General features: G+C 48.2%; 1 protein-coding gene across 1 annotated transcript in view; it reads right to left on the bottom strand.

Annotated features, from left to right (window-relative positions):
• Positions 1–13,196, bottom strand: part of TMEM132D (transmembrane protein 132D) — an 834,368-nt gene extending 821,172 nt beyond the window's left edge. The window contains exon 1 of the mRNA XM_012465905.2: positions 12,460–13,196. Coding sequence (XP_012321328.1) covers positions 12,460–12,538 — 79 coding nt within the window. The 5' untranslated portion in view covers positions 12,539–13,196. The remainder of the gene's footprint in view (positions 1–12,459) is intronic.
• Between the last annotated feature and the right edge of the window lie 1,448 nt (positions 13,197–14,644).

The raw sequence follows: 14,644 nt of genomic DNA, 5'->3' as shown, positions 1-14,644 counted from the left end.
CATCCTGGTCAACATGGTGAAACCCCGTCTCTACTAAAAATACAAAAAATTAGTTTGGCATGGTGGCACGTGCCTGTAATCCCAGCTACTCAGGAGGCTGAGGCAGGAGAATTGCCTGAACCCCGGAGGCGGAGGTTGCGGTGAGCCAAGATCGCGCCATTGCACTCCAGCCTGGGTAACAACAGCGAAACTCCGTCTCCACAAAAAAAAAAAAAAAAAAAAAAAAATTCATAGAAAAACAACTAGAATGAAATATATCAAAATGTGAAGCAGTCATCTTCAGGTAGTGAAATTGTTTCTTTTTACTTCTCATTTCAAAAATAATTTGAAGTAGCTTACAAAAAATAAATGCAATGGCATAAATTAGGTAGGCAAGAAAACAGAACAAGGATGGAAACATAAAATAAAGCCAAGGAAGGAACTTATCCACAGGAGGCATGGCTCCAACGCCCATATTTACAAACAGCAAAGTTAGCTCTGAGGGTCCCAGAAGTTAAAGCAAGGCCAGACATGCGATCACGAATAAAATTCACAGCGCTCACTGCATAAAGTATAAATGATTTCTCACGATAAGTGCAGCTGTTTTTCTCCCGATACTAAGGCCCAAGAAAATTTTCTCCAAGGTGTCCTAGAAGAGGAAAAATCTGCATTTAATAGATGATGTTCTTAAAACATCTCTACCAATCTTTCTTGACTATTGCTCAATACTGTCTAATAACCTAATACCAAAGCATAATTCAATTTGAAGAATCTTATGAGAGTCAAATTGCCTAGCTTTCTGCTTTTCTGGCTTGATCTGAGTGAACAGATGGGCCGAAGGATATTTCTTCTTTTTCTCCTCCCCTCTTCCCTTCTCCTCCCTCTCCTCCTCCTCGTATTTTCTTACTACCTTTACAGACATTCTATATCTTTCATAAATGCACTTGCATAACTGGAAAATTTGGACATTTTTCCCAACCATAGGAAGGATTTAACTAAAAGGAAATCTCTGCATGCAGGCCACAGCACCTCCCCGTCTTTATGGCTACAAGCAGCTGTTCTGGATGCTACGATTTGTTACTAGGAGCCCAGAACCCTGGATCATCCATGCATTCGTAGTCTTTGCTTGGAGACGTTCAAAACTGACACGCTCACGAGGTGGTCTGATTTATGTCCATATAACTGTGCCTATTTTAAGGACTTTGTGACAGAGTCTCACTCTGGTGCCCAGGCTGGAGTGCTGTGGCACGATCTTGGCTCACTGCAACCCCCACCTCCCGGGTTCAAGTGGTTTTCCTGCCTCAGCCTTCCCAGGGACTGAGCTGGGACTACAGGCATGTGGTACCACACCCAGCTAATTTTTGTACTTTTAGTAGAGATGGGGTTTTATCGTGTTGGCTAGGCTGGTCTTGAATTCCTGGCTTCGTGATCCACCCTCCTTGGCCTCCCAAAAGGCTGGGATTACAGGCGTGTGCCTCCAAGCCTGGCCTACGGACTCCTTTTTGTTGACTTGGGCTAGTTATTTCAAATTTCTGTGCCTCAATTTTTGCCTCTGTGAAATGGAGATGCTGCTACTCAAAGGATGGTGGTGAGGATTTCGTGAGTGGATGAAAGTACATTTTGAAGCCTTCCCTGGTGTTCTGGCTGGATCTGCTTCTGCCATCTGAAGCCACAGAGAGAGGTATATACTTCTTTAAAAAGACAGACATCTCAGTAGTTAAAAGAAGACATCCCTTTTCCAAGTCAAATGCATGGAGTTTCTTCAATATTTCTTGCTATGATAAGGGGTCTAGGTTTCTCATTTTCTGAATGAGTTAAAATTTTCAGTTTGTCCCCTTTAGCATAAGCAGCAAACCAACGTAGCACAGTTCTCTGGATTTGATATCATTCATCCATTGCCAGTGCAATATGGTAACAATACTTTCCTTGTCCCATAAATTATAATTGTGTAAACTGAGCCAGCTGAGATAGTGGCCCTATTTTCTGTTCAGCTTTCACTCACACATCTGGAAACCACACCTGGACCACACCCTGGGTCCAGCCCTCCTGCCATGGGGCACTTGACCCTTGCTCCAGACCTTCCCACCCCTAGGTGGATAGATGGAAGGGAAGCATGATTTCCAGGCCCTTCGGAGCTAATCCTGAGGCTCACCCACAGCAATAGGGAGGAAGCCTTCTCCAATCCCCATCAATGTCAGGGGAGGTTAGGCAGGCCCTCATTTGTCCATCGCAAAGTCCAGGCCTGTATTAGTCTGTTCTCATGCTGCCCATAGAGACATACCCAAGACTGGGTAATTCATAAAGGGAAAGAGGTTTAATGGACTCACAGTTCTGCATGGCTAGGAAGCCTCACAGTCATGGCAGAAGGCAAAGGAGAAGCAAAGGCACATCTTACACGGTGGCAGGCAAGAGAGCTTGTGCAGAGGAATTCCCACTTATAACAAAACCATCAGGTCTCATGAGACTTATTCACTCCATGAGAACAGTATGGGGACACCACACCCATGATTCAATTATCTCCATCTGGCCCAACCCTTGACATGTGGGGATTATTACAATTCAAGGTGAAATTTGGGTGGGACATGGGCAAACCATATCAAGGCCTATCCGTTAGTAGAGTGGAAACAGACCGGGGCTGAAAGGTGGAGAGAAATGAAGCAGGTTCTGGTGGGATCAATAAAGCCCCTGGGTCAGCCTCACCTAGAATCAGCACCACCCTGGACTCCACATCTCTTAAGATAAGTTTAAGTTTCACGTAACATAGAGTCCTGATGGTGCAGAGTCAAGATAAAGCATGAGGATATTCCACATCCATAATGATAAAACTACGATTATTCATGGGTGCTCCTGGCTTTTCAGACTTCAGCCTCCTTAAGATACGGTGTCAAGATACCCCACAGAGCTCACGCCTTCCTTGCTGGTGTGGTTTCTCATTTTTCTTCTCTGGCAGCTTCATGAGTGTCAGCTCTTATTAAGCTTATTTTCATACAAAACTTGGGATCTTTTTACACATGTTCCTCTTAAACTCCTCTCTCTTGCACCTCCCAAGGCAGCGTGTGTGACCTAAGTTCAGCATGTTGCAATATTCCCTTTGTCTCACATGTTAGATTGTCCTCATCTCAGGGGAGCTTCTGGTCACAATTCTGCCACGCAGTCCTTACCACGCCACTCCTTGTATGTGGCTGCTCTTCTGAGCTTTGCATGAGGGACCCCATCTGTTTGCACAGCCAGCCTCTGATACAAATGTCCACCTGGAAAGGGCTGGGGAAAGAGTCCTGAGATCTCCTTGGAACGTGTTCGAGGCTGACACCACGCCATCTGCTACCATCTAAGCTGCTGTGAATCCACCAAAGCATGGCACCAACCAGGTACACATCACCACCTTGCGGACAGCAGTGCTGGGGCGACCGCTAATCCCAGGAAGCACTGAATGCAGACCTCTTTACTTGCTTGTAACATTACTAAATCTCTATCTTCATTCCACATTCCATCCAGCAGCAAAACAAAGCTCTGTAGATGCTGCCCCCTTCCCACCTCGCCCAGTGATTTCAGGGATCACTTCTAAGTCCTGAGAGCTTCAGAGTGACCACGACAACCATGAGGGCTTTGTGATTGATACAAATGGTATTGGGTCTCCCGTGGTCAGTCCACACAGAGTATGGGCTGTGTCTCCCTGGTCTTGACCACAAAGCCTCCTCGGGCCAGCTGGGCTTCCTCAGCCATGTCTGCACAGCCCTGGCTGCCAGGAAAAGATTCTGCTGCTCGCGCCGTGCTCAGGCATGCTGTCTGGTCACCTCATACAAACATTCCTTCTGCTTCCTCTCCGGGCGATTTGGGATAGAGTGTCTTCATTTGCGGATCTACAAATATATCCATGAAGTCGATCTAGTATCTTTTTAATATCATTGGAGTGATGTGACACAGAGCAGCTCAAAAGCCCTCCAGCATCTAAGCAGCCCTCTAAATTCTCCTGCCCTTTCCCCCAGTGAAAAAAAACTTTACTTAGTGAAGGAAGAAGAGAGAGGCTGAGAAACCATATGCCTGGGAAGAGAGGTTCTTCCAAATCTTTTCTCTATTGCTGGATACCAGCTTTTGAAATCAAAAGCCAGGAATTTGTCCTTTCTGTTTTTATTCCACTGGAGACAGGGTCTCACTCTGTCACTCAGGCTAGAGTGTATTATGTGATTACAGCTCACTGCAACCTCCACAATCCAGGCTCAAGAAATCCTCCCACCTTAGCCTCCAGAGTAGCCGGGACCATAGGCACACACCACCATACCTGGCTCATTTTTTTTTTTGTTTTTGGTAGAGATGGAGTCTTGCTTTGTTGCCGAGGCTGGTCTTTAACTCCTGGACTCCTCAAGTGATCCTCCCACCTGGGCCTCCCATAGAGCTGGGATTACAGATATGAACCACTGTGCTCGGCCTTGACTTTTCTGTCTCATGCCCTCTGCTGTACCAAGAGGCAGTGGCTACCAGGTGTTCATCTGCACAGGAGAGGAGAGGCCAGGGCAGCAGGGAACGTGAGCGGCTGGACAATGTCGACGTCTGTTTTGATATCAAAATACTTTAATGCCACAATATCCTGAGAGACGCCAAACACTCTCTGGAGTCTCGGCAAGCTATTTTGTCACTGAAGCATCCTCCCATCTACCAATACAGCTTTCCTGACCAAAATGCAAACAAACAACAACAATGAAATCTGACAGACATCTCCTTAGTGAATCTGTAGAGGGAGATTCCCGTAAACGTAAACATTTAACGTCACTGTCTGAAGAGAGGGACTTAATGTCACTGTAAGTTAAACGCTTTTTTGGAACGTCTCGTCTTTTCAAATGTACATCTGAATCTCCCTTTATTTATATGCTTTACTTACATCCTGAGGGAGGAGAAGTGGCTATTCTCTTTCAAATGCATGTATTTTTTAATCTTTATAACTGTTGACTGATCTGTGCGAAAAGTATACACTTCAATTGCTTCTCAGATGCGTGCACAGGTTTGTTTACTGTGAAGTTCAGAGTCTTCCTTCTCTATCAGCTCTTAATTTCTGGAGGGGGTACACCTGGGGTGACTCCTGAAACAACGTGTAACGACAGAGGTAAGGGAAGAACCCGGTCTCTGACTGTTGCATGCACCCCTTAATTCTTCCAACAGCAGATTTTCTTTTTTAATAAATGACAAAGTCATCTAAAATGTTCTGAGACTTTGGCCCTATGGAGATCGCTCCACCAGCGTAGAGACCCCTCCGTGTCTCCGCCATGACGGAGTTAGAGCCCGGACATATTCTCCCCACGCTGAGGGCAGTCGAGCTGAGGAAAAAAGAAGGAAGTGATAGAGGCCTGAGTTTGCAGAAGCCTATTCTTGATCCACTGAGCTAATGGCATGTCTGGGTGAGGCCTGCGTGACTATCTATGGGACTATTGTCTCTTGAAGTTCCCATTCTGGGCTGGTTTTATGACTCTGTCTACCTGCATTCACTAAATCCCGTGATCACTCACATGTTACTAGAAAAATGCTACCCCTCAAATTATTGCTCGCCTTGATGTTATTTACTGTAACTGTAGTCATTGATAAGAGGATAAGAATCTTAATAGGATTAGAATCTTTTGTTTGTTTTGGGTTTAGTGATATTTAGCTTAACCTGTATGCTACCCCCTCCCATACTTACTTTGTAATTTTCTGTTCCCTCCTGATAAAACTTTTGTAATGGGACCTACGTCAGACACTGTATGAAAAAACGTATATAAGCAACTGTGCACAAAGAATAAATCGCTGATCTGAGCATAGCTCTTATCAGACCTCCAGACCCATTTCTTTCTCTATCTCTCTTTTCTTCCACGCACTCTCTCTTCCAGGTATTAGGACCCTCTTGCTGGTCAAGAGATCCCTGGCAGACGTGCCGATCTCACGGACCCCAACATGGCCCCACATCACAACAAATCCATGCTGGTTTCCTCTTCCTTCTGTGAGAGGCCCCACCATATCATTTCCACACCATCAGAGAGTCTCTTCAAGCTCCCTAGGAGATAACCACACCATTCCCCACCATCAGAGGCTCTTCAAGCTCCCTAGGAGATAACCACACCATTCCCCACCATCAGAGAGTCTCTTCAACCTCCCTAGGAGGTAACCACACCATTCCCCACCATCGGAGAGTCTCTTCAACCTCCCTAGGAGATAACCACACCATTCCGCACCATCGGAGAGTCTCTTCAAGCTCCCTAGGAGATAACCACACCATTCCGCACCATCGGAGAGTCTCTTCAACCTCCCTAGGAGGTAACCACACCATTCTGCACCATCAGAGTCTCTTCAACCTCCCTAGGAGATAACCACACCATTCCGCACCATCAGAGAGTCTCTTCAACCTCCCTGGTGGTCTTGGAAGTAAATCTCTATTTTAATCCCTTTCAGGTGTTATTTCTGAGTGCTGCTGGAAAAATTAAGGCTATGAAAACTAAATAACATGATGTTCATTTATTCATTTGCTCAACAAATATCAAGGGTCAACAGTATACCAGGCTCTGAGCTAAGAACTAAAATGGTCTCAAGACCTCTCTGCACTCAACCCCTAGCAAGCCTGGCACCACGTATCAGTCTTGCCTGACAAACAGCTTGGTTTTTAGTTATTCCATATAATTATGAGAAGTCAGCAGAATGGCCAGGGGTGTGGGCTGTGGCATCAGAATTAAGACTCTGCCTGCCTCTTATGTTGCTGTGACTTGGAGAAGTTACTTCACGTCTCTGAACTTCAACATCTGGTCTAGTACATATCTACCCCCGTGAGTTTATCTGCAAATTCCAAAAATTATCTTCAGAAGTCACTCCACACAGTGCCAGCCACACCGCAATTACTCAAAAAATTAGCTGATATTATTGACCAAAGTTTTCCCCGCAGCACTCTGAATTACTGGAAAAGACAGCATCAGAGCATTGCACTGTCAGGTAAATGTTCTCTAGCAATGTTTCACATTCTTGTAAGCACAGTTAAAAATTGTACTGAGGCCCTGCAATGTCCAAAGCACTAAGCTAAAAATACTGGAGAGACATCAGAGATAGAAAAATACTGGTTTTTTTTTTTTTGCCGCTAGAGGAAATTAAAATTTAGGAGAGGAGACAGAAAATAGTTTTAGAATGTCAACCTTGTGAAACGCAGAAGTGCACTCCCCCGAAAGATATTCACATCCAAATCCCTGAAATCTGTGAATGCCGGTTACCTTATTTGGAAATTTTAAAAGGGGACGTGACTAAATCAAGATGAGAGATTATGTGGATTACCTGGGTGGTCCTGAAACACAATGGCAAGTATCCCCCTAAGACAGAGGCACTGGGAGGTTTTCTACAGACACACAGAAGAGAAGGTGGCCTGAGGAGAGGCAGGGAGAGACCTGAAGCCACTGCTTTGTGGGAGGAGTGAGGCAGACCCAGGTCAAAGACCGCAGCCGCCGCCCGAAGCTGGAAGAGGCGAGGAAGGGTTCTCCTGGCGCCTCAAGCAGACACCTCGATGTCAGCCCAGGGAGGCTGACTTTGGACTTCCGGCTTCCAGAACTGCAGGGAATGCTCTTCTGTTAAGTCATATGTTTGTGGCAACGTGTTACAGCAGCCACAGGGAACGTATACATACTTTGTGTCGAAGTTAAAATCCATCCTGTCATCCCTCTACCTTTAAAGAATGACGAACCCCTCAACATGGCCTATGAAACCGTGACTATGGGATCTGTCATCCACCTGGAGAATTTGGGGAATTAAAGAGGGTGCTGACCTCTGCCCACCCCCAGCTCTACCCAGCACATTCTCTCCTCTCCCTTCACGCAGTCCCGAAATCCTCAGGGCTCTCTCCCCAACCTTCCTGGCCACACTGGCCACGTGAGTCCCCAGTGTCCGTTCTCCCAGGCTCTTTGCACACTTCCACCCAGCCCACCCAGTAACGCCAACCCACCCTTCAGACAAGGGAAGTCTTCCCAGCTACTGTCAGTCAACTACCAAAGTATCTGCATCGAGACACTCGCTCCATCCTCCAAAGTCCATGCCTCAGTGCTAAGCTTACGTTTTTCCTTTGTAATTCAAATGTTTCTCAATCTCTCCTATACACGGCAAGTTCTCTGGGAATGGTAACCATAAAACCTGGGTTTTTCCTCACTACTGCACTCCCTGTGCCCAGCATGGTATCACTGGTGCTCAGAAGGCAGTTACTGTTATGAAATAGTCAAGGGGAGGCAACGAAGAAAGAGAGGACTGATGAATATGCAGCTGCTCAGGTCTGAGCTTACAGCTTACAGCGATGGAGCACAGTGTGAGGCACTTTGACATCTAAGCTCTGTGTTCACTGAAGGTGCGTGGCCTTTGATATTCATTGAATGAATACACAGATGGATGGAATGATGAATAGATGAATGAAATGATAGATAAATAGATGGAAGGATGGGTAGATAGAAGGATGGATGAGGGATCAATTAATAGATGGAGGAATGGATGGATGGATGGATAGATGGACAGATGGATGGACTGGAAGGATGGATAGGTGGGTGAATGGATGGACAGATGGACGCATGGATGGATGGATGGATGGATGGACTCATGGATGGGTGGATGATGGATGGATCGATAGATTGACTGGTGGATGGATGGTGGATGATGGATGGATGGATGATGGATGGGTGGATGGATGGATGGACATACGGATGGACTGGTGGATAGATGGGTGGATGATAGATGGATAGATGAATGGACAGACTGGTAGATGGATGGGCAGATGATGGATGGATGGATGGACTGGTAGATGGAAGGGTAGATGGAATGATGGGTAAATGCATAGGTGGACAGATAGACAATGCCTGGATTAACAGAAACATTGATAGGTAAATTCAAAATCTTGGGTAGTATAGCTTTTACAATAAAATGTTTGTTGAAATTTTTGTTGTTTATTCATTTTTTCTTGGCTGTTAGAACTAAGTTAAACAGATCCTCAAGCTTGGAATGCTACCTTTTTATGCATGAATTTTTAATAAAATCCTATTTTAACTGTTTAATTCAGATGAAGCGAAACTTAGTGGGTTCTTCATTCTTCGGACTTTTAATTTGACAGAATTTGAATAGAAGCAAACAGTCACTCTCTCTCTCCTCTCCCTCCCCACTAACTGGTTCCCTCCTGATATTCTTTCTTCTCCCAAAAAGTCCTTGACCCCTAAAGAAGTTATCACTGTACTTTGAAGCTCTTTTTGGTTTGCAGTTTCCCAAATAAGGGGTGGTGTTCTCCTACCCAGAAGCTTCACTCTGACCCAGTTAACACCCCAGTGTCATCAAATTGTGTCAAATGGAATTTCATGATGCAGTATGATTTATAAGCTCAGGGACAGTTCAGTTCATTTCCCAATGTATTCATATCACCTCTCCTCTAAGATTCTCTGATCACCTGAAAGTTCTCACCCAGCTGGAAATCAAGCATGGATTATACTTAACAAGTTTTTAATTGGAAGTAAACAGACACACACAGACACACAGACTCAGACACACACACACATACACACACACACAATGCAAAGTACCTAATTTGTCTGGGGCTGATTGAAAAAGAATATGATCAAGTATTAAACATCCATTTCAGCAGATGATTAGAGATCAGACGCTCTGCATATGGAAGCATCTTCAGGAAGGCACTCTAAGAAACCCACTGCCCGGGCCATTGGCTGCACTCAGCTGGAAGCAGGCAGAGCATGTGCCCAGCACCACCTTGATACGGGGACCAGGACACTGCCACAGTCTGCTCGCAATGTCACAGGTCTCTCAGCATCTGCTTCTTTCTTACCAGCATGTGCAAGGGAACATAACTGGGAAGGATGCACGCAGCTGAGGACTGTAACGAGCAACCTCAATGCAGCAACCCTCTTGACTTTGTATTTAAAAATCACCTTGCCCTCTGCCCATCTCCTCACTAATTTTTCTTCTCAGCCCACGCTCATACACCTGCTCCTCCCACAAAGGTCACAGTAATGCATCAAAACATCTGCAGGCTGGCACCATTGCCAACTACATCAAGCTACCAGCAAAGCTAGACCTTAAACATTAAAGGCCATTCTCCAGGAGAGTTAGGGGCCACAGGACAAGGCCACTGGGGAACTCTGTGTGTCATACCATACTTCCTAGGTCCCAGGGGCATAGAAGTACAAGCAATAACATTTTGTTTTTATTTGTTTTTTTTAAATTATCCATAAGAGGATGGGTTTGTTCTATGACTAATCATTTTCTGCTCATAAAATGTAAACATGTGAGGTTCAAGCATATGAAGCCGGTATTCAAATGTGCATTTTGTTTCATTCAAAAATTCCTATTTGAAAGACAATACAGTAAAAATGATAATATATGAAAACAGATACTTAATACTTGATAATATTCTTTTTCAATCAGCCCAGACAAATGAGGGACTTTGTGTGTGTGTGTGTGTGTGTGTGTGTGTGTGTGTTTACTTCCCATTAAAATCCTCTTAAATATAGTCTATACTTGATTTCAAGCTGGGTTAGAACTTTCAAGTGACCAGAGACTATTAGAGGAGGTGACATGAATACATTTGGAAAAGAACGGCCCTGTCCCTGAATTTATAAATCATATCTGCATCATAAAATTTCATTTTATACAATTTGATAATAGGGGTGTTAATTTTTTCTCATTCTTTGACATATTGTGACTAATCCGTGCATCATCTACCACGTGCTCAGTACTCTGCTAATCACTTACAAAGTCTCCACACAAAACTAATTCACTTTTGAACTGTCTGGCTGAGTTAAGTTCAGCACAAACTATATCACATGCTAGGCTCATTGTTATCATTTCACGTGCTAATTTTTGGCCACCTAGTCAAGAGGCTTCCACATCACAGAGTACCTCATTTAAGGGCATTTTCAGTGTTGCCAGTTGGAAAAGTTCACAAGCCTCAGGGGAAATACAATTCTCTCCAACACGGCTCAGTCTAATAAAGAAACAGTAACAGACCTATGTACATGAGTGAGAAAACACAATAGTTAGGTCATATTTCCAAAGCCATTCTGTACCTTTCTTAATAAAACCTTATTTTATTAGGTTATTGCAGCATAAACACAAAGACGTCTATCCCTATTGTAACACCGAGTGACAACCAGCAGAAACAAAATGCCTGGCTGCTGTTGCTGTGGATTTGGGCTTTTTTAACCTCATGTCTGCCTGAGTCAGAGTCACTGAATTCAGCAAGCTTTTCTCTGGTTTCCTGTGCACATTATAAATCCAGAAAGCTCTGATCCCAGGGATTGTTCTAACTCATAATTAGGAGACATGAGCCCATTTCAACCACACTTCAAAGAGAGCGAAGTAGGGGGAACGTAAATTCCTCTTTCTAAATCGAACCCGGCAAGTGAACTGTCTTCATCAATTATCAGATCCAAAGCAACATAACCTCGGTGATTCTGGAAGAACTCAAAGAACACACAATTCATGTCATTAAAAGACTTTGTGCATAATAATTGGCTTTGAAGTTTCTGAGAGAGATCTCATCTCAAAAATCTTTGCAGAAAAAATATGGGTACAGGGCTCTTGCGGCACATATTATAGACTGCGGAGGTGCTTCACTTTCCTCCCAGCGTGTTCCCCTGCAGGAAAGGGGCACCGGGTGGGGGAACCACACACGAACAGCCCAGATCAATCATGAGACAGAATCTCCTGCACAAATCACACAAATTCTCTTCAAGGAAGATGACTGTCCAGAGCTTCCAAACTTGCTCTTTCCATGACAGACAGGGATGCTGGCAGAAGGGAAGAGGAAGCTTTGAGGAATTCCTGCCTTTACACATGGCTTCAAGTCAGGGACCCGCTGGGACAACTCGGGTCACAAGTTGTAGCTGAAACTCCACGTGCCCCCAGCAGCAGGACCGCTGCTCCCAGCACCCTACGGAAGGGTGAGCGCCAGACCCTGGGCCAAAACCTTCACAGCAGCTGACCTGGAGAAACCCAGGCCCCCTCTTCAGAGCTACCCGCCAGGCTATATTTTTGGCAGCCTGCAATACACTAAATAGTATTCACATACGACAGGAGCGCTCAAAATTATTTCCAAGTAGGTCAGTGCCAGCAGGGAAAGTCAATCCCAAATTCCAGAAATCTTCCTGGTGATCCCGATCCCTTCCTCTGACAGCAGGCTCAGCCCTGCAGAGGCCACCTTTCCTCTCAAGGGTCCCCGGGTCCCCTCCCCGTGCAGAAAAGGTTTTCAGGAAACAACCTTCCCTTCCTTTCGGCTCCTGGGCAGTCTCCCCTACTGCCTCCCTCCCAAGGGCTCCAGGACACGCACCTTCCGCCAAGGGGCGGCGGAGGAGCTTGGCTGCTGCACGCGCGCAGGTTCACACGCGCGCGCGCGCGCACACACACGCCCTCGCTCCCGGCCGCCCCCATCCTCCACACACTCCCACACACTCACTCCAGGCGAAGTTAGTCCCCCGGCCCCGGTGGCCGCGGCGTCCTCACCTTTGGAGAACAGGGCGGCCAGGCTGATGAGCACAGGCGACCAGTGGTGCCACAGCGTCCCCATCTCAGACGGGCACATCCTGAGACCCGGAGCGCAGATCCTCCGCTGCCCGGCACCGTCCAGGCGAAGAAGAGACCGTCTCAGTCCCTAGAGGCTGGGAGCGGGGCAGGCGGCCAGGGAGCGCCCGGCTAGGGGCCAGAGCATCCCGGGCGCCCTGCGCCCTCCTTCCGCCAGTCCATGGCCGGGCCAAGAGGCGACGACCGCGCGCGGGCTCCTGAGTTGCTCTCCGGAGTCCACCACGCGCGCAGGCAAACCCCACCTCCCTCCTTCTCCCCCAGCAGGATTTTTTTTTTTAATCCACAAGGGGTAATTCCTTTCCTGTTTACCCGAGCGAAGAGTGGCCCGGGAGGCCCAGGCAGGGGCGCCTCCAGCGCAGGGCTCCGGCGGCTCCGGGGCTGGCTAGCGGGCGGCGCCGGGGTGGCGGGGCTGCGGCGCCCGGGGCGCGGGCAGAGGCAGCGCGGAACCCCCCGGGCGGGTGGCCGGGCGCGCGGGGCGGCCCGGGGCGCCCTGGCCCGCAGCCCCCATCCCGGGCCGGCCGCTGCGCCTCGGGGCTCGGGCGCGCGCGCGCTCCGGCACCCAAAGTTTGGCGGGTGCGGCTGCTCCCCGGCCGCCGCCTCGGCCCGCCCGGCCCCGGGCCCGGCTGGGGCTCGCGGGGCTCTACGCGCGCCGAGCGCACAGCCGGCTCCGGAGACGCGGGGCTCCCCCCTGCGCCCGGGGGAGGCGGGCCAGAGGTGCGCGGAGGAGGGCCCGCCGGCGAGGGGACGCGGCCGAGCGCCGCCGCTGCCGCCTGCCAGCCTGCGCGGGGGCTCCGCGCCGCAGGGACAGCATCCAGAACGCAGGCGATCGCCACCCTGCCCGGAGCGGGCTCGGGCCTTCGCCTTAAAGATTTGTCTGTTTTTAAAAAGCCCCACCCTTTCGGAGTGACAGCTGTGAGCCCCAATCCGCAGAGTACATCCCACCTCCCTGGCCGCCCCACGCCCAACCTCCCCCCACCCTCCCTGCGAGTGCGGACGCGCGGTGGCGGCGGGCGAGGGCTCCCAGCGCGGGGGCGCCCCGGGGACGGAGCCACCCACTCTCCCAACAGGTGTCCAGCGGCCTCCCCTCGTCAGCGAAGCCTCAGGCCCGGGGGCACCTGAGGCTCTTCGCCAGGGAGGGCGCACATGGAAGGCTGCAGAGGGGCCCTCGCCCCGCCCTGGGCATCTCCCGGGCTTCGGAGTGAGGAAGCCTCTGACACGCCACGCTGAGGTCATGCAGGCCCCAAGCTCCGTCCCAGAAGGATCCCCCAAGTTAGTGTCCCTAAAAACATTTCACGCATGTGTACTTCCCAGGGCCCACTGGGAACAGGAAACGGATCCCTTAGGAGACAACATTCCTTTGAGAGGACTAAGACATCCGCACACCAAGCTGCCTAAGCACTATCCTGTGATTTTCAGTCCAAGGACTGCTTTCCTCCACGACAGCCTTTAAATTAACCCCATCAAAACTCAGAGGAAAAGCATCCACAATTTTTAAGGAATATTGTAAACCAACAAGCACTGAATAAAATGAGGTGAATTCACCTCAGTAGATAAAAATGGGCCGGTATCATCTGGCTGAGGGGGCAATGGACTTTTTTTATCCTGTATGCCTGTAGTTGCAGAAATATACCAATGCTTTAAGAGTTTTTAGCTTTTGAAGTTTCAAGGAAGATCAGAAAAGCAACTGCTGTTCTGTAGAAGATGATTGTCTTTCTGGGCTCGTGCCCTTTGAGGTGCGCCCGGCTCTTTTATTCTACATCTGCTTATCTGAATATACGTCTGTCTATGTGTTTTTCTTTTGTTTATTTCTTAAACTTGTGACCTTTTCTCTTTGTATTGCTCTCCTGTAAAATTACAAAGAGTTGATGCTGCAAAGAGCCTAAGAGATTGTCTCTGACGCTGTTTCTGCAGTTTGAGCCAGCAGGAGTGTCTCCGGGAAAACTTGCTCCACCCAGGTTGCTGGGCCCACCCCGGAGCTAACGCAGCGGGTCAAGGTGGGACTTCCGGTGCTAACAAGTCCCAGGTGATGCTGATGCTGCCGGCCTGCGGAACACCTGCTAGGACCACCGGTCTCCTTTCTCCTCCACCTGAGTGATGAGAGCGTTCT

Source organism: Aotus nancymaae, unplaced genomic scaffold, assembly GCF_030222135.1.
Source record: "Aotus nancymaae isolate 86718 unplaced genomic scaffold, 86718_ANA_hifiasm-v0.15.2.pri h1tg000021l, whole genome shotgun sequence".
NCBI lineage: Eukaryota > Metazoa > Chordata > Mammalia > Primates > Aotidae > Aotus > Aotus nancymaae.
This window is presented reverse-complemented; position numbering and strand designations above follow the sequence as displayed.